Here is a 24,718-nt window from a genome sequence, read left to right on the forward strand (position 1 = left end):
GCCCTCACTTCTTGGGGTTTTCACTATTTATTATGAGACACAGACCTTCATTATAAGGGTGGTGCTGGTGGCATGGCCTGGGGGCTCTGAAGCTTCTTGGTTTCTTTCTATTGGGGAAAGCTTAGTTGCAACTCAGGAATCAATTGCCTCTGGCAAGCATCCAGGGACAATGAATTCTAGTTCCAGCTCCACCCAGGCTTAATGGTTATAGGCAGAGTTACGCCCAACACACCCCTCTCCCCAGAGATTCTATTAATTAATTCTATTAATTAATCTCTTAATTCCTGGAGCTTCTATGTCGCTTTATATGACATAGGGAATATCAACTGTGATTATGTTAAGGATAAAATAGAGAGATAATCTTGGAATTTTTGGAACCAATCTAATTACATGGGTCCTTTAAATTGGAAAAAATTTCCCAGTGAGAGATGATACTCTCTCCGAAGAATGCAGAATTGGTGCATTTTATTCCATTGTCATTCTTTTCATATTCAAATTGCCTTATCTTTTACCAATGGGTGTCTTAAAATTTTCTTGAGTACACTTTGTTTTTTTATAGTAATTTTAGGTTCATAGCAAAATGGAATGGAAAAGTACAGAGATTTCCCTCATGTTTCCTGCTCCCAATTATGCATAGCTCATTGGGAGTTTCCTTGCTTTGGCTCCTGTGTCTTCTGACTTGGCCCAGTAGACCTGGACTGCTTCCTTGCTTTCTAGAATGGCAAGGCTGAATCAGCTTTTGCTCCTTCTAAGGGAATACGCTATTTAAAGGCTACGATCCAAACAATGGGATGCCTTGCTCTTGCATTTGTATTGATTTTAGACTTCTAGTTTCAATAGAAACATCGAAGAAATATTTGTTCTTTAAAAGGAGAAAATGAACCATGAACCAATTTTATTTCCTATTCAAAAGTCAGATTTTAAACTTTTACAACTTCAATATGAGACGTATTAAAAGATATACTTATCTCTTGCATTGAAAATCTTGATCTGAATAACATGATTATGATTACCTATTTGCTTTATGTGAAATATACACATAAAGGTATTAAAATAACATTAGTGTTGTTACTAAACATTAAGATTATTGAACTCGCTTATGATTCTTTGCCATTATTATTTTTTTTGTCTTCAGTATATACCTAGAAAATAATCACAATGAAAAGCTTACATTTCAAGTCTCTTGAAGTAACTTCTTCTGTTTAACTAGCTTGACATACCTTTAGACTCATTTATTTTTGTTTATTTTCAGTGTTTAAGAAATGATTTTTCTCTTTCTTCTCATTCGCTATACAACAGACTCAATTCTGCATCCACACCATCAAACCAGCAAAATTACTTTTTTTGACCACCGAGAGCTTCTTCATTGCCAAGATCAGTGGGCACTTTCATATTCTTCTTGCATGATCTCTAAGGAACATTTGACTCTTGATCTTTCTTGCTTTAAGACCTTCTCTTCTTTTATATGTGATGAATCCACCCTCCCCTTCTCCTTCCATCTCTAACACTTCCATTTTCAGAGTCTCTGCTTTCTCCTGGACTAGATAACTTGTCATGGATCCTTTCCTCATTGCCAGCCTTCTCACTGGAGGAGATCACTTGCCTTCCATGGCCTTTAATATCATTGATGAACAGTTCTGTTCCCCAGAATGGGCGCTAAGCCCTTGCCTCCCTTTTGGGTTCAGAATCATACATTCAAAACCCTACCTACTATCTCCTTTTACATGACAACTGGGCAAAATTTAATATTTCTAAGCTGAAATTTGGATCTTCCCTTCCACAACCTTTCTACTTGTAATTTCAGGCTTAGTGAATAACCCTGTTGCTCACCAAGTTGTTTATCTAGAACTTACTACCTCCTTCCCTTCACATACAATCTATTAGCAAACTCTATGGATTTTATCTCCATACAGCTCTTGAATCTTTCTTTGCCACCACTATCTGCAATTCAGTCCAAACCCAGCTATTTGATCCCTTGACCTCATTTTAAAACTTACTTTTTTTTTTATTGTGATAACATTGGTTAACAACTGTATATCATTAGAGGGGTAGGTTTGCACCCTGTGGGATTTGTTACCACCCCACATCCACTAGCAAAGCAACAGTAAGCCTCCACCAGTCAGCTTCTTGCTTCCATTCTTGTCCACTATCCTGTCTCCATTAAAAATTTAACTCAGGCGGCCCTCCGTGGTGGCACAGCGGGTTAAAGCACTGCACTGAGAAGCTAAAGCCACTTCCGCATGAGTTCGATTCCCGCCTGCCCGGGAGGTGACCACATGGTGTGGCAGACCTCTCTTGACCCGCCCGCTGCTCCCCTCAGCAGTGTGCTTCGTCGATTTGCCTGTTCTGCTCCCCACTGTCTCTGGTGAAGCCTCTCACCACCCCTCAGCCTCTGGCCTGTACCCCAGTTCTGTATGTACAAATAAATAAATCTTAAAAAAAAAAAAATTAACTCAGGCAATGTCACTTTGCTGCTGAAATCCTGTTATCATAATTTAAAACACCTTGTTGTAGCAACTAGGCCCAACACGTTGTGACCCTGTGTCCCTTTAATGTCATCTTGGATATTGTCCCCTTCTCTCACTTCTGACTCCAGCCACGCACCAGATCTACACACCAGCATAAGCTCTATGTTGCCTCAGCGTTCTCAGATATGCCCTTTCCCATTATTCTTCTGGTCCTGTTTTCAATGCCTCTTCTTGGAAAGGCCTTTCCTACCTTCACTCCACCCATTTTTCATGTAGGTGAGAACTGCATATTTCGTTATGGTTAGTACATAGCTGGGTTAGTTTAGCATTTCTCTTCCCTTCTACTATAGGGACATTTTGGATTGTGTTCATTGGCTCAGTAGACACTTAATATACATTGGTTGATGAGTAAATTTAAAAAATTTAAAATATGTATCCTCATGGTTTGACCCTAAATATAATTCCCCACATCAGACGTCCTACGAAGGGTGGGTTCAGCGGCTCTCAGCTCTGCCCAGTGAAGTAAAGCTCATCCTGAGTGACCACCTGGGAGCAGCCAGGGCTTGATCCAAGCAGGAAGCTGCCACATTGGAGGGGAGTGTGAGTGGAGACACAGAGCTTTCTTATGTCTTGTAGACTTTTCATTTAATCCCTTAGTTGAGAAACGAAATCCCTATGACTTCAGAAGCAACAGCAGCTTATAACTGAATGTGACTTTGAGTCATATGCATTTACTTCCATGCTCCTCTTCACTCCCCTCGTGATGCAGTCACTATTTCTCCATTCTACAGAGGAAACAAGTGAGACTTAGAGGCTGAGGAACAAGGCCAGGTTCTCCCAGCTAATTAGAGGCAGAACTGCACTTCAAATTCATTCTTTAGATTCCAATGCCAGTTTTGTTTATTCCACTATACAAATTAATCTCATCATGAGGAGCAGAAGGGAAAGGACGCCTGATTTTCCTAAAACACAGCCACATTCATCATTGACTCTTGCCAGAGAGCCTTTTGTTTCTCAAATACTGAGCCCTTCTCCCTTTCAAAACTATTAACTACGAATAAAAACCATTCATTAAAAATTGCTCTTTCTTTCTCTGTGCATTTCTCTTTAGAAAGGAGACTCCAAAGGAATTACTTCTAATTGTTTTTTTCTACAGGCATGTCTCACTTTAAGAAAAACTTATTTTATATGAAATTTCAGTGTTTCAGAATAAATAAATTAAAAAGTGAAAAAGTCCTTGGATCCCACTTGAAACTCTTCTTTAGTCATAAAAAGACACAGAATTCCTTTAAATAATGAAGTCGCCTGGCACATTTGAGGCAATTATTCAATTCAGTGTGCATAATTGCCAGAACACTTAAAGCAGGGTGCCTATAATACACTGCCTGTTTCTTGATCTGAATATATATGCTTTTAATCATACAGGCCTGTAATGAATTTGCTGGATTACAGTCTTTGCTGCATCCTCAGCATTTAACAAAGGAGGAATCTGCTTCTTTGCAGAATAATAAGGGTGAGGACATTGCATCTAGCCACAGAGAAATGAAGATTTCCCCCTCCTTGATATTCTTCCTTTCAAAAAGGTTGCTTAAAGTGGTGCTTAAAAGATAATTCTAGCTTGCTAAATTTAGGGTGTGGAAAAAGTCCAAAATGAGAATATTCCATGGGTAATGGTGCAAGAAATGTTAATATGTGCAGTAAGGGGAGGATGTCCTATATTCTTTGTGCCTTTCTTGCTCAATCCCTCGCCCACTCACTTTAGCAAGGTCATAAGAAGTGACCTCAGGCAGCAAAGATCCTTATCACCATTACTAAATTTCAAATATAAAATGATTTCAATATCCAAGTTCTTTCTAAAATCACACTAAAATCAGAACCCTTCTTCAAAATTTGTCAGCAATTTATCAGAAAATACTAACATTCTTCACATTCAAGACAGATTTAGTTCACTGGCAAAAAAAAAGAAGTTAATTCTTACACTTAATAGAAGTATACTGGTATCTGAAGCTTGCTTTGAAATGCATTGAAAACACATTGATTACATAGAGATTGATCAACATAGGATAAAACAAGTACAGCAAACATTTGCCATAGGAAGCAAGTTGTCCGGTCTGCAAGCTGACAATAAAGGGGACAGGGCCCAAAGGTTGTGAAGACCTGTACCTTAGTTCCCAGGTAGAGCCCAGGGAAGTAGCTTTGAGGGACATAGACAAGCTGAACCTCTTAGTGAGCTTGCCACATTCCAGACATGTGCAGGCTTTGGGACCCAGAGAACAGACAGTTCAGTGAAAAACCTGTGTGAACAGAAAGGTAGGGGAGAAGGTTGATCTGTGTAAGACTGGTCCTCATGAATAATTCTGGAGGAAAGATGACTGCAGATAGAAAAAACATTCATGACTAAGGGATAAAAGCAATTTAAAGGTAAGAAAACACTGTGGGAAATGCCTGTGTTTGTGAGGAAGGTTCATGCTTAGAACATTAACCTAAAAAGCACTGCTAAGTTACTTGCCCAGTAGTGTTTATCCATGCAGGTTTAAAATACTCCATTTTTATACTACTCAGCTATCAAAAAAGATGGACTCTTGCCATTGTGACAATACGAATGAAACTAAATGGGATTATGTTCAATGAAATAAATCAGAAGGAGAAAGACAAATATCAGATGATTTCACTTATGTGGAATATAGAGAAAACAGTGAAACAATGAACCGTAACAACAAAACCACAAAGGAACTGACAAAACTAAACAAAAATAAACCCTGAAAATATGACTGCAGAATTGAGAATAGGAACAAAGGTGAAAAGGGACACAATGATTTGTGGTGAAGGACCATGGGTGCTTGGAAGGGTAAGGGTGTAGAGGTAGTTTTCAGGAGATGGGGTATAATCCTATCCCTGTAAATCATGTTCAGTGTTGTAAACCAATGTAACCTCCATGAAAGAATAAACAAATAAATAATTCCATTTTCTTCCTCATGGAACTATCTACAATATTTCTGTTTTTCTGCTGACTAAAATATTCCAGTAGAGAATGGTTAATAGTGAGAAGGCAGAGAGAATGAGCACAGTCAGGCTATCACATTTAGGATTCCTTTGTATTTTTCTGACTTCAGTCCAACTCGACATCCACTATGCTTCCAGATTAATTTCTCCCATACTGAAGCAAATCTCATTTTTCCTTCTCTGGGGTTCAGGTTTACGAGCCTCTCTCACTTGGCTTCATGTCTTGAAGCGAAGTCACCATGGACACTATTCCTGTCTCACACAGATAGGATATTCAGCCAACTTCTTGAGATTTAAACATATATAATATTAAACAGCTAACACCATGATCTCACATACCCTTAGTAACTGGTGTAGCTGTTGAACCATTGTGACAATAACTTAGGCGTTCTCCATCCTATAATAGGCTGGGAGGAAGAAAGAAAAACATCAAAAAAGAAAAGAAAAAGGAATATGAAATTGATGATGAACAAGAAAAATGTGCTGAGCATTAGCTGTTGAGCGGTGATGAAGATTGTGAAGGGCTAGCAGGAGCCATCAAAAACATCTTGTACGTCCTAGTGGTATGGAGCTTCCCTTTTACCCCATGTACAGGCCCTGGTTTGTTGTTGAGATAGTCACATAGAACTGGAAGCCATGCCCAAGCACAAAGGTGACATTGGTCCTTCTTCCCTGTCTACATAATCTGTTAGTTCATCAGAGATAGAAATGAACAGGCATGCATGTTTTGATAAGACCAGTAAGAATCCAATGTTGTTGATTGTAGAAACTAAATAGGTGAGGTGAACTGCTGTTTTTTCCCCCAGAAGTGGCATCTGTTGTGCAAGCCTGCGTGACTGGTCATGGGTTTGTCTTTCTTGTCTCCAATTTGATCACATCTGACTCTCTGAAGCTGAGTCTGTGCCTTTAATAGCAGATTCACCTGTGCACGAGTGAGTGTTACGGTCAAGAGCACTCGATTTATTCTGACATACGGAGGACAGAAGGGGTGTAGGATGGAAGAGGTCTGGTTGGACATGGGGGGTGGCATGTGGCAAAATTGGGGAGGCTTAAAAGGCCCCAAAGAGGAGGAAAACTTCATGAGAATGGGTAGCTTCAAGTTGGATGTGGAATAACCAAAGAGAAAAGGGGTAAAGGGAGGACTCAGATCTTCAAGGCACCACCGTCCCAATCTATCAGCATCAGGGATTTTCAAAATCTGCTCTGTTTCTCACATTTGCTTCAACTACATGTGTTTGTTTCTCTTTCTAAATACATGTATATATTTTAACTTCCTCTTTAGGTTCCCTTAACCTTCTTCCTCTCTTTTAATCTTAGAAACTTCATTTATTAGTGTCTCCCAAGTTCTATAAGTACTAGCTGTACTTTGTTGAAGTATCTGTTACATGTCTAATATGTTTTTGTCATTCTGACTTCCCTTGCTCTTCCTAAATCCCTCAAATGTCTTCCATTTTGCTATAAATAGTAGTATTTTTGTGAATAGTATTCTCAGAGTGGGTTTGCCACTGCTTGATTTACTCTTCTACTGAGAGATATTTAGGTTGTTTCTATGTCCTAGCTATTGTAGATAGCTGGTTCTGGTCCATGTTCTTTGGATAGAAGACAATGAATAAGTTTGCTGGGCCAGGCATTCTTTCCATTTTTGTTTTTTAAAGTAAGTTCAGTTTTCCATAAAGCATGCTCTAGCTTACAGCCCCACAAATCATCTAATAGGGTTAATCCTCCCCCACTTACTCTCCATTGCTTGTTTTTGTGGGACTTCTTAATATGCACTTCTCTTGTGGGTGTGAGATGCTATCTCATTGTGGTTTAACCTGCATCTCTCTCATTAGAATGGCTGTCTATTTCCACTGTCTATTGCCCTTCTGGCTATTTTCTTCAGTGGATTGTTCAGATCTACTACCCATTTACTAACTGGGTTGCTTGTTTTTCTGTGGCTGAATGATATACATTATTGATATTAATACCTTATCGATTATGTAACGTGTAAACATTTTTTGGGTGGGTTTTTTTTTTAGGATTTTTAAAAATCTACTTATATTTTACTTTGCTGTGAAAAACTTTTATTTTTGTGGTAATGCCAAATTGTTTGTTCTTTCTTTTGTTTCCCTTGCTGAAGAGGTCAAGTCTGCAAAGACATCTTTATCATTGATGTCACGGCACATACCACTGCTGTTTTCTTCTGCATGTCTTATTGTTGCAGGTCTTTATCTCTAAATAAATCTTAAATCTGTTTGGAATTTATGTTTTTGCATGGGGATAGGGTCATCAGCTTCATTCTTTGAAACATAGCCTACCAATTACTCATTTTGTAACTGATGGGTCCACATATGGTTTCTTTGAAAGAGGTAGTCCACTGTGGAGTTTTTAAAAAATCTGTCCTAGATAATGGCAAGCATACAAATCTTTTGAGAATTATCTTGGCAATCTTCCTTGTTACTTTGAGCATCTTCTCGAAGAGGACTCAATCTCCAAAACGAAATGAGGCAGCGAAGGCAACACTGAACTTAGATCTGTATGACCTGAGTTTGTGCTTTATTGTCTGAGTAATTATGGGTAAGTCGTTCATTTGCTTTTCTCAATACTCTTTTCCTAATCTCAAACATAGAGGAGTTTATACAAAAAGGAAAGCAAAATGTATTGTGTGAAAGAACTTGGTGGTAAAAGCTCATTATCTTTTGATTGAATGGTGTTTGGTTGCCATAGAGAAGATCATGAGTGTTGGAATCCAGGCATGTATGCTGATTACCCCTCTTCCTTTTACATTTTACAAAATCTCCTTCAGTAAAGGCGCAATGCTTAATACACTATAGTCGTCCATGGGTATTTCATGCACAGAAAAGAAACATAATTGGCTTAGCAGCTAAATGTTACCCAGAGCTTTTAAAAAGCTGATCTGGAGGAACCTCAGATTTTCACTTTATTGAGTCCCAGACTTTGGTATTGCACAGGGGCCCTCTTGCCCACCCCCTCCCTGCCCCTCCCCACAACTCTGTATGCTATTACTTGGGCTCCCCGGCTCCCAGCTTGGCCTTGCCAGTCAGTGCTCCTTACTTTCAGGACTCAGCTCAGGTATTCTTGAGACACCCCTGCTACGCTGCAAGTGTACTCACCCAAAATACAATGTGCTTCCTCCCTCCCCCACAGCTAGCCCCTCCTGTCTTCCTGTATGTTTCTTAAATAATGAGGTCACATGATTGCCTATAAACTTGGGGACCTGGGGTTGTTTAACCTGTGGTCAGCTACTGCAAGTTCATCTGCTCAGCTAAAAAGTTCCCCTTCTCAGTGCTCTAGAGTGCCTAACTGTATTGGGACAGTATTTTCACCCAATTTTCATTTTGACTTCAGGACAAAGCTATTCAAATGTGCAAACAGACATCCCACCAGAACACTGGACTGTGCTCAATACACGTTCCTCCTAGCTCCCTGGGCAGGGAGAGAACACCCACGAGGGGCAGGCACAGCTCAGCTGCTCTACCTTATGATAGCCAAGAAAATTATTCCCAACATTCTCAGCCCACTTTGCATACCTTGAGTCACTGACAGAATATGATGAAAGGGGATGGGCATAAGAGGACTTGGGGTATAAGTCAAGTATGCCAGGGCATAAAATGTCAATCAATACTTATCGATGTGACATAGGAGGGCAGGATGTACTGGGGATTGTCAGCTAGCAGGAAAGAAAAAACAAGGGAAAACGATCAAGCCTTGATGGGCGACAGTCACACCTTTCCCACAGTGCTAAGAGCATAACTGACAGAAATACAGTACAAACCTGTGAATTTCAGGTCTTCCATTGATGAATACCATAGCGGCAGTATTTCCCTTTCAGATGAATGACCTGACTCTGACAGTCTAAAAACACTTGACTTGGGTCCAGACCCAAGTCCTGACCTGTGTTGTCCAGGTTATACCATAACATCCATTTTTCTTTGAAAGGGTCAGAATTTTTGTGTATGCTGGTGTTTGTTTGAATTTAGGGAATAAGCTGTAGACAGAGGACTCTGCTCTGTTGGCAGAGAAGGGCCAACAGACACAGGCCACAACCACAGGCAGAGAGTTAGAGAAACTTGTTATTAAATTTAATTGTCTTTAAATACATACTTTCCCCCTACCCTCACCCCACACAGGGAGGAACAGAAAACCTCCACCCACTGTTTGGGGACTCCATGTACAAAGCCTGAGATGGTGAGGATGAAGTATAAAAATAATATTTACAAAGGGAAAGAAAGTATCTGTTGCTACATTAACCTTCAGATACCCCCGGCCCCAGCCCCTCTTATTTCTTTAGAGAATGCCCCTGGGCATCCATTTGCATGTCCATCCTTCCTCGAAAGGAGAATCGAACCCCATGGAATAGGAAGCTCTGGAGTTTACCGAGGAAGAGGATGAATGGATGAATAGCACCTCAAACTCTGGCAGGGAGGACGGGTTTGCCCTCTACCACCCCGGTCAGCAGGCCGCTGGCCAGTCTTTGTTTCCTTAGGTCCCTGTAAACACTGGCTTCCCTTTTGGATGTCCCCATACTTCCCAGTTCCCCAGAGAACCTCTCTCACTTCCACTGGCAGCACCAGGTTCTTCCCTTTTTAACATTCCCGTGGATGAAGTGGGGAGGAGAGGAAAAGCCGAGAGACCGTATCATCCCTTCCTCTACATCAGGGTAGCTTATCCTCCTAAGGGAATCCCTCCATGGGTGTACCCCAAGTTCTTGATCAGGTTGGGGTGACTCTCCTTTCTTAGAGCAGGGGCAAGGCAAGTGGACAGTCCAGTACCAGGTACAGTGTGGGCTTGATGGCTGAGTCACAGGGAAGGCAGCCTCAAGAGGCAGGAAAGTGGGGAGAACCTGGTCTCACCCTGGAGGTGGGAGGCCAGCCCTGAACTGCCTCCCTGCTGGTGAGCATGACCATCACTCCCCAACAGTCTGGTTCACTGTAGCTGTGCAGAGGGACCAGGCAGACACCAGAACTTCTCCAGGCTTGCGTGTGGCCGCACTCACACCAGTTCATCCAAGAGGATTCCGATGCTCTGGGTGGCCTCCGAGGGGCCAGCAATGGGCTTGTTACACATTGGGCACACACAGCGCACTTCCAGCCACTTCACCAGACACCTGAGGGCAGAAGGAGACTGATTTTTCACTAAGAAGAGACTCCAAACTGCTCTACTTATCTTTACTCATGGGGCCCAGCTGCCTGTCAGAGCAAAAACATCTCTATCCTTGGCCCAATATACCCATCCAAATTGCCTGGTGTATGGAGACGATTTAAAGAGCAGGGGCTGGGTGGAAGGTGCAGGGACTAGAGGTTTTGGAAGATGCTCCCTGCTTATTTCTTCCAAAAGGCACCCTGGACACGCATCCCCACCACGAACACTTACTTCCGGTGGAAGGCATGCTGGCATGGCAGCACGCCTAACTCGTCCTTGCCCTTGAAGTCTTCCAGACAGACTGCACAGGTCTGCTGTGGAAAGGAACGGGGCAGCGTGAGAAGGGAGCAGGGAAGAATCTCATTCCCATCCATGCAGATGGAGTTCTTCTAGTCTTCTCATGAGCCAGAGAAGTTCTAGTCATAAGCATAAAAGTGCCCTGGCAGTTCTGTTGCCATTAACCACATGTGACTGTTTAACCAAAATAAGACAAAATGTTATTTCCTCTGCTGGATTCAGTGTGCTTCAAGTGCTCCACAGCCACATGTGGTTAGTGGCTCTCACATGCTCAGCGCAGATAACAGAACCATCACAGGAGTGTCTTTTGGACGCTACTATTCTCGTGGACTGGCTTTCAATCCTTTCCAGTCAGCGCATCTGGCAAGGGTTAAGGATGGGGGATAGTGGGTGTGGCCATCTACATTCTTGTCCCTGCTTCCTACCAGCTAGCTCCTTTGATTTCAGCTGACTTGACCTTTAGGTCAGGGATTAGGAAACATGTGAACTTGCTGAGATGTAATAGCGGACATCAAAAATAGGGATGCAGGCCCTCCCTGGTGGCGCAGCAGATTAAAACACATCACTAAGAAGCTAGAGCCACTTCAGCATGAGTTTGATGCCTACCCACCCCGGAGGTGACCCACATGGTCCGGTAGACCTCTCCTGACCTGCCCGCTGCTCCCCTCAGCCGTGTACTTCCTCAGTTGGCCTGTTCTGCTCCCCACTCTGTCTCTGGTGAATCCTCTCACAGCCCCTGCACTTCTGGCCTGTACCCCAATTCTGTGTGCATAAATAAGTAAATCTTAAAAAAAAAAAACAAAAAAAAAAAACAAGGATGCAATGAGGCTTTGTCTGCAGCTGCCTTATGTCTGTGATAGTGGTGATTCCATTCCTTTCCTCTCACTCCTGGACAACCACACACATACTCTGCATACAGGCGTGTGGGCATGGAAGGAGGCTTTGGGAAGTGAGTTAGGTGGGCTCAAAGGCACAGATGAGAAGGGAACAGGCTTATTCCTCAGAGTCAGGGAGGGGAGAGGAGTGGAGGAGCAACAGGGAGGGAGGTACCACAGGAGCGATGCTCAGGCAGATGCAGGCTCATGCAGGACATGGCTCTGCACATGCAGAAAGCTAAAAGCTGGACTGTATCTATGGCATCAAGTAGGATGACCATCCTTCCCTCAAGATTATGTAGCATCTGTCTTTCTGGGGCCACCAGCCCCTGCAGACTCAAACCCTTATGTGAGTGAGCCCATTATAGAGTTTTCTTCTTGGCTCCAGATATGAGTTCCACATACTGATCACCTGCTGGATGGCCCTCTCCTTGGCCCAAGAAGACATGAAGGCGAACACTTAAAAGGTCCCTAAGAGGGTCCAGGCTGAGCGCCAGTGAGGATGCTCTGGGCTTCACCCACTGGGTAAAGTCATGCTGCTCCCTCATGCTACTCCAGTATACTCACCCCATATAATTGTAGCTTCTTGGTGTCGCCTTTAAGCACCACCTAGGAAGAAATGGGAAGGCATAGCATCAGAAGAAACCAAGTCCAGGGACCAGAGTATCAATCCTCAAAGGAACTCCCCAGTCCTTCACAGTGGCACCCCCTTCCCTGTGACTTCCTATGCAGGACTGAGCTTTGGGATCTGACTGGGCTCTAAAGACAGAAAACAACATGAGGCTCAGAAAAGGGCAAGCAGGTAAGGCCCAGGCTTATGCTTGCTCTCCTCCCCTCTCCAGCAGGACAAACAGTGGAGGAGGGGTCTCAGGGAACGGTATGCACATTACCTCCTTATATCCATATCGTTCACTCTGTGCCTGGTTCCGGAGTTTGCTGGGGGAGAAAGCAGGAGGGAAAGGTTACCGGGGTTTGCATGAGCCATTCAAAATAGGGAGGGTGAGCTGGCTGGCTGCTTGGGCATCTTTTTTTTTTTTTTTAAAGATTTTATTTATTTATGCATACAAGAACTGGGGTACAGGCCAGAAGTGGGGTGTGTGTGTGTGTGTGTGAGAGAGAGAGACAGAGTGGAAAACAGAATAGGCAGACTGACCAAAAAACACTGCTGAGGGAAGGGGGAGATAGAAGAGAGGTCTGCTGTGCCATGTCGTCACCTCACTGGCCAGGAATCGAACTCGTGCCTCAGTGGCTGCTGATAGCTTCATAGTGCTGTGCTTTAACCCTCTGTGCCACCAGGGAGGCCCCATGCTTGGGCATTCTTCTGGGATGGGGAGGGATACTCCCCACTGGAGTGTCTACCCCACAGACATCTTGGGGGTTTGGTTTGGACCAATCAGGTCATAGAGAATGGATGAAGGACTCAGCTTCTTACTCAGACTCTATTACTTTGAAACTTACTGTGAGGTCACAGAGATTGGAGTATTCTCACAGTATACTCTGAATAGCTCTCCCTGCTATCTCCCTAAGGTCAGTCACTTCCTTCAGACTCTGCAAATACATAGATCAGCAATCTTCCTACTGAGTGCAGAGAAGTAAGATGTCGTTTAAAAGGTATTTCCATTAAGCCAGAGTAGCAGGATAAATAAATCTCTGTTGACCATGGGGAATTTTCCATCTCAGGAACACAAGTATTCTGGAACCAAAGCACACTCTTCCCTTCCCAACGCCAGGCAAATACAAACTGCTCCTTTTTGTTCCTTCTTTTTCTCTCAAGCTAGTGGCCTATATACAGCCAAAGTCTCAATGGTCAAAACACAGAGTGCTGTTACTTATGGCAATAGCGCACTGGTTATTGAGGACTTGTTATGTGTTTCAATCCCTAATCACTCATCTATGTTAGTGATCCCCAACATTAAAAGGAAGATATTTTGTTGTTGTTGTTAAGGAAAATGAAGCTCAAAGAAGTAAAAAAAAAAAAAACTTGCCTAATTTCATAGGTGAACAGTAGCTGAGCCTGGGGTTAGTCAAAGTCTATGTGAATATAGAGCCCAAACTCTTAACACACAATGTGGTCTACTAGGTGAGATGCACCATAATTCTGAGAACATGATTTGGTCTTGGAAAGCTGCCTTCCAATCACCAAGTCTGTAACTCTCAAATGACTTACTATGTGAATGACTGGAGACACACACTCGCACACACACACACACGATTTGGCATTTTATTGTCAGTGAGGGGAAATAGAGTTTCAGGCAGCTCTATCGCTTCCTTTACATGGGAATCAGACGTTTCCTCACTGATTATCTCTCTCTCTAGGCCTAGGTTATTTCTCTTCCCTCTCCTGCTGATCATTTCTGCCTGAGGTCTGGAACACCACTAAAAGTAGGAGCAGCCAACTATTGTCTGAACACCAAATCTAGTTTACCACTTGACCAGGCCTATAAGCCAAGGATGACTTTTTTCTTTAAGTGGTTGAAAGTAGAAATCAAAAGAATATTTCATGTTAAAATTATCAGAAACTCAAATACCAGCATCCATATAACTTTGTTGGAACACAGTCATGCTTACAATTCACACACTGCCTGTGGCTGTGTTTGCAGAGTAGGATAGTTGAGATAGACAGCATATATCCCGCCAAGCCTAAAATACCTGACCTGAGTTAGAAGCAGAGAATCTCAAGTCATGAATCTCAATCAAATGGGGTGAGATAGGTGTTCCACAGGCGTTACAGAGAAACTCAAACTGCTTGCAAATTGGGAGAGGCAGAAGCTGGGGGCAGAGCCACATGCCAAGCACAATTAGGAAGCAGAAAAGATTAGGCTGCCTATCACCTGGCCATCCCTACCAGGAAGTCAGGGCCATGGGCAGGCTGTGTGTGCCTGGAGCCTTAGGAACTCCAACCAGCTAGATTCCTGCCATGAAGCTGAGGCCCGGGACGGTACATCCACTGCCCTCCCTCTTCCCTGGTAGAGGGTTTCTAGTCCTTGGTTGGTGGGTTGGGGGGCTACAAGGCTAACTCAGGACTCTCTGTTCCATCCTTAGCTTTGCATGTAGCTCCTTTGCCCAGAAACGATGCTCACATATATGTGTGTGTACACATATGTAAAACATATGTATGTGTGTATGTATGTATTATACATGCATGCATTTCTGTCCCAGGGGAAGATATATCATAAGCTTAAATGAACAGCTGTTACCTGACTGACAACAAGTTTTATGCTAGGAAGGAAGTGTTCTCACTGCCAGGGCACTCACGGCTGCCTTCTGAGGAGATACTGTTGCTGCTACCAGACCAACACAGTAAATAAGGAAGTGGTAAGAGTCTGCTTTTTATTTCTGGGAGAGCAAGGGAACGCACACATTTTTTTGAGCCTCACTCCCCTCACCTGCACTGTGCCTGTGGGTATGCAGTGTGTTCTGTGTCTTCCAGTTTGCTGCATTCTAGGATGTCAGGATACCCTCCTTTGCCTCCCTCGAGCCTTTTGCGCCTGACTCCCTTGAAGGGTCTTACCCAAGGATCCTCCGGAAGTTGGCCCTGAGCCCAGAACTAGCAAAACAGTGAAGGGCCTTAGAGCTGCACGCTGTTTTCCAGATCAGGGAGGTATAGATGGTGATGAAATGGGGCCCAAAAGGTTGCAAGGGAAACAAAGCAGAAGGCAAAACCCTGAACCATCCCAGCAGGAGAGGTAACGCCACCTTCTTTGGACAGGTGGCCTTCTCAGCTGTTGGATGAGCAAAGGAACTAAAAATATCCTGATTTTAATAAGATCATTTCTAGCCGCTGCCAGCAGGCTCTCCCTTGCTTTTCTCTTCTGGAACAAACAATGCAGCCCGGTCTTGAAAATAATTATTCCTTTCCTGCCTATTTATGCTTCACTGGCCCCTCCATCCTGTGTAGGGCAGAGGTCAGCTCTTGTGAAGCAGGGGAGGAGGTGTGAGGGGGAGCGGAGGCTGGCCTTGGCGGATGAGCTCACCATGTAGGGAACGGCAGTCATGGGCTTATTTTGGCTGAAGAGGAAACCAAGAAGCAGGGAGAGGAAGTGGCCTCTATGCTTGTGTGTCTTTCTATATATAGAAAGACACAGACTGCCCCACTGGCAAGCCTCTGGAACCATGAAACTCCAGGGTCAAATGCCTCTAGGCAGCCTGCACAACAGAGGACAGGGTGATGGAGCCCAGATTACTGCAGGAGGGACAGGTGGTGCCCAGAGCGGCACAGTGGGGAAAGCTTTTGGTTTCATGTGGTTACTGCCCTGTGTGTTCTCCAGCCAAAGGAAAATAAGTCAGCTGCACACAGATCCCGAACCTGCCTTTCAGGGCCCCACTCACTAGCTGGAAAGAGGGGTCACACGTGCTACAGGTTCCCTCCACTTCCCCCCAAGGAATGAGACTCACAGAAAAATCTGTAATAAGAGAAATGAAAATTGCAAAAATTAATAAAGACACATAGGAACATGTGGAATCTGAAAGACTAGCTAATCATCACCAGACTATCCCACCGCCCTCTCTTTGATGCCTGACCTTAGGCAAAGAGCTTTAACTAAACCTGAGTTTCTTCATTAAGTGGGATTAGCCCACCTAAACAGGAATGATGTCCTTAGAATTGAGTTAAACCACGCATGGCACACAGAAAGCACTTGCTAAACACCCAATGTCATGCCTGTTAGTGGCAGAATTAAGAAATGAATGCTGGTCACCCACTTATTGCCCAGAGTGATTTTCTGTGTTTTCTTCCTTTGACCACATTTTCATAGTGACACGAGTGTTCACTGGTGTGCATGTGAAGGAACCAAATATAGTTGGGTTTTACAGACGCCTCCCAGCATCATAAATAAATCTTTGGTATTTAGTATGGCTCCATCTTTAGTCTCTGGGGAACTGCATAAATTGCTTGGTATGGGAAATGGGGGTGGGTTGTGGCCAGGCAGTCTTTGAGGGAAAAAAACCCCAGACTTACGGAATGGGGAAGGGGTGGAGAGACACCCAAAATCTATCCTCATCCCCATTAAATCATTACACAGCAATATTTAGATACTCAGTTGTCCAAGAGGGGAGATAATCCACCCTCTCCACTGCGTAGACTTTTAAGTGGAAAATTCCATTCCTAGGGGCTTTTAAAGTTCTGAGAAAGAAGAGGCCCAAGGTACCAACCAACTGCACCAGTGAAGAGCAGAGCCTGGGGCACTTCCCTTCATTGAGGGAGCTCCTCTGGCTTTGGAATGTGGACAAGCCTCTGCTGTCTCCCTAACCTCCTTCCAGGCAAAGCACTCAAATATATGCACACATTTCAGCAGGGGGCCAGGACTCCCTTCCTTCATCTTCATTTAATCTTCTTAGATGTGTTTATCAGATAGCAGTTTAGAACCCAGTTGATACCTATCCAGGCAGGTGGTGATGTGTGCATTTTGGGGGTAGGGAGGGCTGGAAACTGGTTATCACAATGGCCAGAAGGACACCAGTATGTCCCAGGGGTCAGGGATACGCTTTATTACCTAATGTACAGGATAGCTGTGTACAGAGAGGAATAATTAATGCCAACAACACACCCATGTCAGAAACTCTAACTTCATTTCCACTCTAAATACCTGTCATGCCCAAAACTTTTTGTAGAAAATAGTCACCAGTTTCCATTTAATAGGAAGTAAGGAAACAGTCCCTGGAGCTTGGCCAGCCTTTTGAAACTCAAGTCCTTCCCTGGGTCCTGAACACAATTAAGAATAAGCAACGTTTTCAGTCTTAACACTCTCAAAATTCAAGAGCTTACAAGGCAAAATAAACTAGTGGCTCTCCAGATAGCAGCTTGTTAATATTAGCATCTGGAGGGTTGACAACAGGATTTCCCAGGGGAGCAGAAGAACATGCCATTGACATAACTGATGCCCACTTAACCCTGGTCACCAAGAGGGTGTGAGTGGGAAGCAGAGACAGAGAAGAAACCACCAGTGATATGACTTGGTCAGATAGTAATTCTAGGCAACCTTAGAGTCGCTGGCCAGCAAGCATCTGGAACACAGCCCAACTCATGGTGACCTTATATGCTCTGGGACAACCCGATAGGCTGATATAAAAAGAAACACTAGGCCTCAGGGGCCTGGAAAGGGCAGGCTAAGCCCTGTCCTGAAAGTAGGGCCCCAGCAGGAGGCAAGGGAGTCTGGCTCTGCTCGCCCTACCCCTGGCCTCCTCTTCTCTGACCCTGTCCCACAGCAGCCCGGGTGCCACTCACCTGATGAAATAGCAACAGAAGATGAGGCTGAGCATGAAGACAAAGATGCCTGTGCCAAAGATGACCATGTAGATGTTGAGGGGGAGGTCCTGGAAACTGATGGGTGGCATCGAACAGGACTTATTGGTACTGACCAGTCCCAGGCCGCAGAAACACCCTGCCAAGAAAGTGGGGGGGGGGTGAGGGGGGTGGGAGAAATAATGTTTTAGTTGGAAACTAACCAGCAAACTCATGCTACTCTGTGGTGGCAGGGCTGGAGAGAGAGAGATGGCAGACTTCAGGCTCCTAACCTCTGATTTCATATCAGAGGGGCTTAGATGTATACTGGAGCTTTAACACTTACTAGCTGTGTAATCTTGGGTAAACTAAGTTAGCAAATCTATGAACTGGGACAGTGCATATAGCACTTAAAACAGGGTCCTGTCCAGGGGAATCAAGGAATCAGGCAATGGGCAGAAAATGGAAAAATGCATTCTGTCAGGCAGAAGCCCAAATAGTGCATCAGTAAAATGAAAAACCATGGGTGGGAAAAGTTTTATTTGGGTTCCAACTCTGCCTTCTCTCTAGATATGTGACCTTTCAGAAGTCTCTAAGCTTCAGTTTGTCATGTAAAAATAATGCAAGGCCCCAAAATAATGGTATACAAAATATGCTTTGTTAATCATGAAGTGCAAATGCAAAGGTCATTTGTCATTATTAAGCCACCTGCTCCAGGACCAGAATAGAAATTGTTCACTCAAAGGCTGGCTGGTATGCCAGAAAGTAGGGTGGGGGGACAGTTGTGGGGGAGTTTGCAGCTTCTGCTACTGACTGCCTTTCCCCTTTCCTGTTCAAAGCCTGAGTATGGTCCCACCATGGCAGTAGGCAAGCCCCAACCAAGCTTGTTAGAAATGCAGACTCTCAGGCCCACCCCAGAGGAAGTGAATCAGAACCAACATTTAAACCAAGTCCCCAGGAGATCCTTCTGCCTATTCAGCATAAGAGAGCACTGACTAGCCATTAACTGGTTCTCCCCTTGCTATATGACTAAGGCAGAGGGACATCACGGCAATCCTTTCCCATGGTTGAGATGAGTATGTGACTGGGTTCTGGCCACAGAAACAAGGAGTTGGTCTGCTGGAAAAGGAAAAATTACCTGGAGTGGTACAGTCAAGTTGCAGTTGGAAGAACAGTCTGATTTAAAACCAGGTTAAAGTACAACACTATCCACAGCCACTGCAGCTGAGTTTGATCCCTGCAGCTGAGTGCTCCCCACTCTGTCTCTGGTCAATCATCTTACTCCCCAACCTCTGGCCTAACCCCAGCTCTTTATGCATAAATAAATAAATCTTTAAAAAAGATAAACAATGAGGGCTAGAGGAGGCAGGAAGGACAAAGAGGAAAGAATCCTCAGGTCAGCTGAGTCACTGGGTACCAATCCTAACACCACTCTGCTATCTTGGACTACTGGTCCTGAGTTCAGTTTCTGTACCGTTTAACTGTAAGACATGCTAGGCTATAAATAGTAACCACTTGGTTGGATGTTTTTTCCTGTTTGTGGGTAAAAACCTTAATGTTAATGGATCCAAAAAGTAAGCACAAACCACTTGGATTTCAGTAAGCAGTGAGGCAAGAAAACTGAAACCTATCCCATACCTGCTTCATCCCTGGTACATGCTCATGCTATCAGCTTAATTGTTGTAACTTCACAATACAAAATGACTTTCCCATCCATGGGAAGCAAGACTAGTCATTGACTAGTCAAGACTTTAGCTGTCTACAAACAGATAAGGCCCCACTCCATACGCTTCTGTACTCAGAGCTCCAACACACGTTAGGCCCTTTCCTGACATCTTGATGACAGCCAGAGCCCGTCACATGCTTCAGAATTCTACACGGTTGTCCCCAACACCACCACACTTCAGCAGAAGACTGGCTTGAAAGACAGGAAATCATCTTTCACATTGGACCTATCATTTCTCTTCATTCTTTACATCAGTCTAGTGATCAAATCATGAGTCCCCCTCCCTTCAAGCCTTTCAGATTTTGTGTCCAATTCTATTGCCAAGTCCCACCCCAAAACAGATTTTGTGTCCAATTTTGTTCCAAGTCCTACTCCAGACACCTAATTGATGTCTGGTCCCTCCCCTAATTTAGCCCACATGTCTGACATAGCTTCCCACTTGGTTTTTCATCCTGCATTTTCCAAACTCATGACTGGCTTCAAGTCCTCCCACATATGTATGAGCCGGGCCCCCTCTCAACTACCCCTTCAGTGTCTTGCCACATCACACCATGTGCCAGTGCACATGGTGCACTATTTTTTGTTCCACCTTGTCCTCAGCTGCTTCCTTGCTTTTGTTCATGTCGCTTCCCCTATCTGAGACATCCCCTCCTCCACCCTTCCCCCTCCAATGCACCAAGCTTGATCCTTGTGCAGTCCAGCCTCCCTCCCCTAGCACCACAACCCCCTCCCCAACCCCCCCAAGGCAATAGTACTCACAGTCCAAATCACAGGGTCTGAGCTGTTCACACTAATAGCCTTATATTCACAATTGTCCCTAGTATCAACTGTGCATTGAAGTATTGTTCATATGTACAGGTCCCATGATAGACAGTGAAGATAAAAACAGCTACATAAGAATGACGAGATGATTTTATCTTTTGGGGAAGAAGAGAGACAAAGGTTTACCATACGAAGTGAGGCTCCCTGGTCCCTGGTCCCTGGTTCTGGTGTGACGAGCTTGACACACCCTGAAAGTTTCTGGGGCTACAAACTGTGACTTAACAGTATATTTTCCCGTCCCAGTCTCGTGCTTGGCTTGTTCTCAATAAACTAATGAAAAGGTAAATAAATCCCAGTTTTCATAAACAACCTGGTATCTTTGGCAAAAACTCTTACTTCTAAGTAAGGAGACTGACATTTGGGAAAATTGCCCAGAAACTGCCCTCAACTAATGGATGACCAGTTAAGCAACAAGTATTGTTGAGGTTCTGATTTATGCACCGACTTGGCATTGTCTGGAAACAAAAGCAAAAGTAGTTTTTGTGCTAAAAGATTTGCTGATCAAGATGAAAAAAATCAAGTAATTGCAGACTAAACTTTGCTGTGTCCAAAAGGAAAGTCCTTGCTTCTAGGTTCAGCAGGGGTTAGAAGGAAAGTCATTTTCACCACCCCACTGGCCTCTATTCAAATATTTGCTCTCTGTGGGCCAAAGGAGATCAATTTCTCATGAAGTCGTGGACTTTCAATCTGCCCTGTAAAAGAGATCTAAGGAATCTCCTTGCAGGGAACTATGTTCTTAATACTAAGGAAACCTGCCTCCTCTGTGGGGCATCGACCCACCCTGCCTCAGCATATTTGATGCCATCACAGAGTCTAACCCCTTTGCTTGGCTCTACCAAGCACCTTTGTGAGCTGAATCCTGGTATCTTTAGAGTGCCAAACAACCTCATGTGGTTTCCTGGAAACTTGCCAAGCATTGGCTGCAGCAAAAGGTGTGTCCAAGCATTTGGCCCCAGCGGTGACCTGGTGACCCATCAGTTATCTTGATCATCTTGTCTGATAGCTGCTTGCCTTGGGCCTCCAGGACCCAGTCAGTGAGCATGGGGGCATTTATATGATTAAAAAAAAAAAGTGAGTGAGAAGAGCTTCAGAGCCAGAAGAGATGGTCCATTTGCAGACATTAGGATTTTTTTTTTTAAGAAGGAAAAACATAGACGGGGCTAAAAGCTGACATAAAGTAAGTAGTTTGCCCTCTGAACTTCTAAGGGCAGAACACCAACACTAGGGAAGAGGGCTGGAGGGCTACCTCTCAGAGTGAGAGGACTGCTGTGAAGAAAGGCCAGGGATAATGACAGCCTCCTTGGTTCTTCTCTTGAAGTCTCTGTTCCATTGTCTTGGCCCACTCTATGGGAGTCTTGACCTCAGAACGTCTCATCTCCCTGAACAGACAGGGAGCAGGGATGACGTCAAGAGGAGACTGGCGGAGAAAGACCAGTGGGTCTGGGAAATGCTTCTCCTTCCAGCCACCGGGAATCTTTCCCAGATGCTGTGATGCACTGTTCTCCTCAACCCTCTTCCTCCGCCCCCTATCTGGCAATGCCCGCCTATCACACACAGCTTGGTTCATTTTCAGGAAATTAGATCCTACTAGCAAAAGGAAGAGGGGGATGGGGGACATATACACATGCTGCCCAAACCCTGCCTTAAAACAAAAGCCTCTTGGAATAATTAATCCAAGATCTGGCAAGAGTCTGCTCTCAGGAATGGATCTTTCCCCCCTCCTACTAGCCAGCCAGCCATACTCAGAGATAAGGCCAGCAGCTCTCCGGTCTCCTCCAAAGCCCCGCCTTTCTCTACAAACTCCAAGTGTTAGAAAAAGACAGTCAAGACACTCGGGCCATAGGAGGGTATAGTACCTAAGGATCTGAACTGACCTACTCTTCAGAACTACCCTCTTTTACGGTGGTTTGGGTGAGGGTTTCCACCCAAGCCCTGGATCACGTGAACCGCTGGGAAAACAAAACAACCTCAGGTGAGATGGCTATAACATCGTCCACAGCAGGAAGCCGGTAGGGAGTAGGAGAGGTGATGGGGTCCGGAGGTGCAGCCACCACCGAGGCTCACGAGCTAGTGCCTCAGCCAAGCCTTGGCGCCAGAAGACACCGCTCCCGCCAGGTTCGCTCAGCACCCAACGGTATCCAGGCGCCGAGATATCTGCAAGGCTTTATTAATCCAATACCGCCACGCTTTTATCTTCCTCAGGCACAAAGCGCCCAAGCAGCCGCTGGGAATCCCACAGAGACAGAGGCGACCGCCCCCGCGTCCCGTCCCGTCCCGCACGCCGCCGTGTATACATATTTAAAATAGCCTGCAAAGTTTCGGGCCGGGAACTTGAGCTCCCTCTAGGAGATCCTAGCCCGTGCGCGGATTTAATTCTCCGACAACCACAACAAAGGACAGAGTTCGAGCGCACAAAGGCAAGGGAAGGGGGTAGGAGAGCGACGCCGCCACACAAAGACAGCGAACCCCTCGACTCTCACGCCCCCCGCCCGCCAGGGGTTCAGACACCCTTCCTGGCCCTCAACTTAAGTCTGGATTTTTTTTCCCCCCCTTCAAATTCCGCGCTCAGCAGAGCAGAGTTGGGCGTCTGGACAATTTCTGGACCATCCGATTTCATGAGAAACTTGGCTCAAGAGGGAGGAAGAGCCCTCGGTGTGATCTTTAGCCTTGTGCCCCCTCCACTTCTCTGGCCAATCCAGCGTCCGCTCGTCCCGTCCTCTCGCCCGGCACTCACCGTTACACCACTGGAAAGGGTGCATCAATGAATTCTTGGCTGGCTTCCTCGGGCGAACGAACGCAGGCGGCGGATAAGGCGGGCGAGGTGGGTGCAGCCGGCGGGTCTGCTGGGGAAGCCGGTGCAGTCCGCCGCAGCCGCCTTGCTCCAGAAGTCGAACTTCCTCCGGGGTGGGGGGCTTCAGCGAGACCGGTTTTAGAGCAACAAAGAGAAAAGCGGAGAAAACAAGCAGACAAACAGAAAGTGTCCTGTATCAAAGCACCACGGAAGAAATGTAGGAAGGGTCTCCGGGCTAAGGAGGATGTGGGGCCACAGAAAGGGGCGGGGGGGGGGCAGAGGTTCTTGGCTCGGAGAGGAGGGAATTCCTTAAGTGGAGGAGCGACTCAGGTCCGGGGTGCCGAGGTGAGCGGCCGGGAACTAGGAAACTGACACCGGCTGTGCACACCCCCTCCCGTTTTCTGCCCTCTCGGGAAACCCCGCCCTCCTCCCGTCACCCGTCTCCGGCCAATTAGAAGATCCCTCCCCGGCCCCGGTATTATTTGCAGGCGGGTCCGGGGTGGGGGGCGGTGATTCTTGGCACTGTGGGCTCTGCCCACCTCACCTTCCCAATCTTGAGGAAACTTCTGTGTAAAGAAGCCTGCTGCGCAGTGCGCAGAACGGAGTCGGCGGAGTGCCAACTACCTCCGTCCCGGACCCCAAGGAAAACAAATAATTAGTGCCACGTTGCTTTCTGCCTTCAGATCTGTTGCTGGTTAGCATTTCTGTAGCTCTTTGAGAAGCCACTTTTGGAGAGTGGCTCCATTTCTCCCCGGTGGGCAAGGACTTGGTCCTGGCTGGCGGCGAGCACGAACCTTTGCTAACTGCAAAAAGAGGAACCGCAGCAAAAGGGTAAAGCAGATGGATTACAACAACGAGATCTGGAAGGAGCTCTAGAATAGCGAGCTCGTTTTTTGGCCAGCCGTTCAACCAAGGCCAGCTGCAGAGCTTTAAGGTAGATGCATTAGGGCTCCATGCTCCCGAATGGAGAATCAACCCTGGAAATCGACCTTGGGCAGGACCTTAAAGGGCGATGTATTCAGCATCTACTCGGTGTCGCTGATAATAATATTATTTAGGAAAAAGAGTATGTTGATCCCCATCCAATTTGCTTTCTTTTACCTGACACTACCGCGGCTTTCTTTACCTGTTGGGGTCTGATTCCTTTTGTCTTTCATTTATTCACCAATGGTTGTCGAGTTGGGAAGTTTCTACTCTTGGGACTTGGCAATGAATGAGGGACAGACAGTAGACAAGCAAGCAAACAAATAAGAAAGACTCGATCTCACCGTTCTATTAAACTTAATTTGTTAATTGAAGGTGAGAAATACTTTCCCTAGCTGGGGAAAATGTGACACTCAAATAAGATTATGCATATGAGTACTTTATCATTTA

General features: G+C 45.2%; 1 protein-coding gene across 1 annotated transcript; it reads right to left on the reverse strand.

Moving 5' to 3' along the window:
• Positions 1–9,557: 9,557 nt before the first annotated feature.
• Positions 9,558–23,695, reverse strand: RNF122 (ring finger protein 122). Its single transcript, XM_004682230.2, has 6 exons — positions 23,288–23,695; positions 18,009–18,165; positions 12,676–12,721; positions 12,353–12,394; positions 10,845–10,927; positions 9,558–10,578 (listed from the first exon to the last, which is right to left on the reverse strand). Exons 1-6 carry the CDS (start codon positions 23,310–23,312, stop codon positions 10,464–10,466), a joined length of 468 nt encoding a protein of 155 aa, XP_004682287.1. The 5' UTR covers positions 23,313–23,695; the 3' UTR covers positions 9,558–10,463.
• Positions 23,696–24,718: the final 1,023 nt, after the last annotated feature.

Source organism: Condylura cristata, unplaced genomic scaffold, assembly GCF_000260355.1.
Source record: "Condylura cristata isolate star-nosed mole 26May11 unplaced genomic scaffold, ConCri1.0 scaffold00014, whole genome shotgun sequence".
Taxonomy (NCBI): domain Eukaryota; kingdom Metazoa; phylum Chordata; class Mammalia; order Eulipotyphla; family Talpidae; genus Condylura; species Condylura cristata.

What these genes read in the sequence shown, in the direction of transcription:
- RNF122 (XM_004682230.2), bottom strand. Translation starts at nt 23,312, where the DNA reads ATGCACCCTTTCCAGTGGTGTAACG. An exon ending in CCCTTTCCAGTGGTGTAACG is followed by an intron (nt 18,166 to 23,287) that starts GTGAGTGCCGGG and finishes CTTTCTTGGCAG; the next exon opens with GGTGTTTCTGCGGCCTGGGA. An exon ending in AGAAGCTACAATTATATGGG is followed by an intron (nt 10,928 to 12,352) that starts GTGAGTATACTG and finishes TCCTTTCCACAG; the next exon opens with CAGACCTGTGCAGTCTGTCT.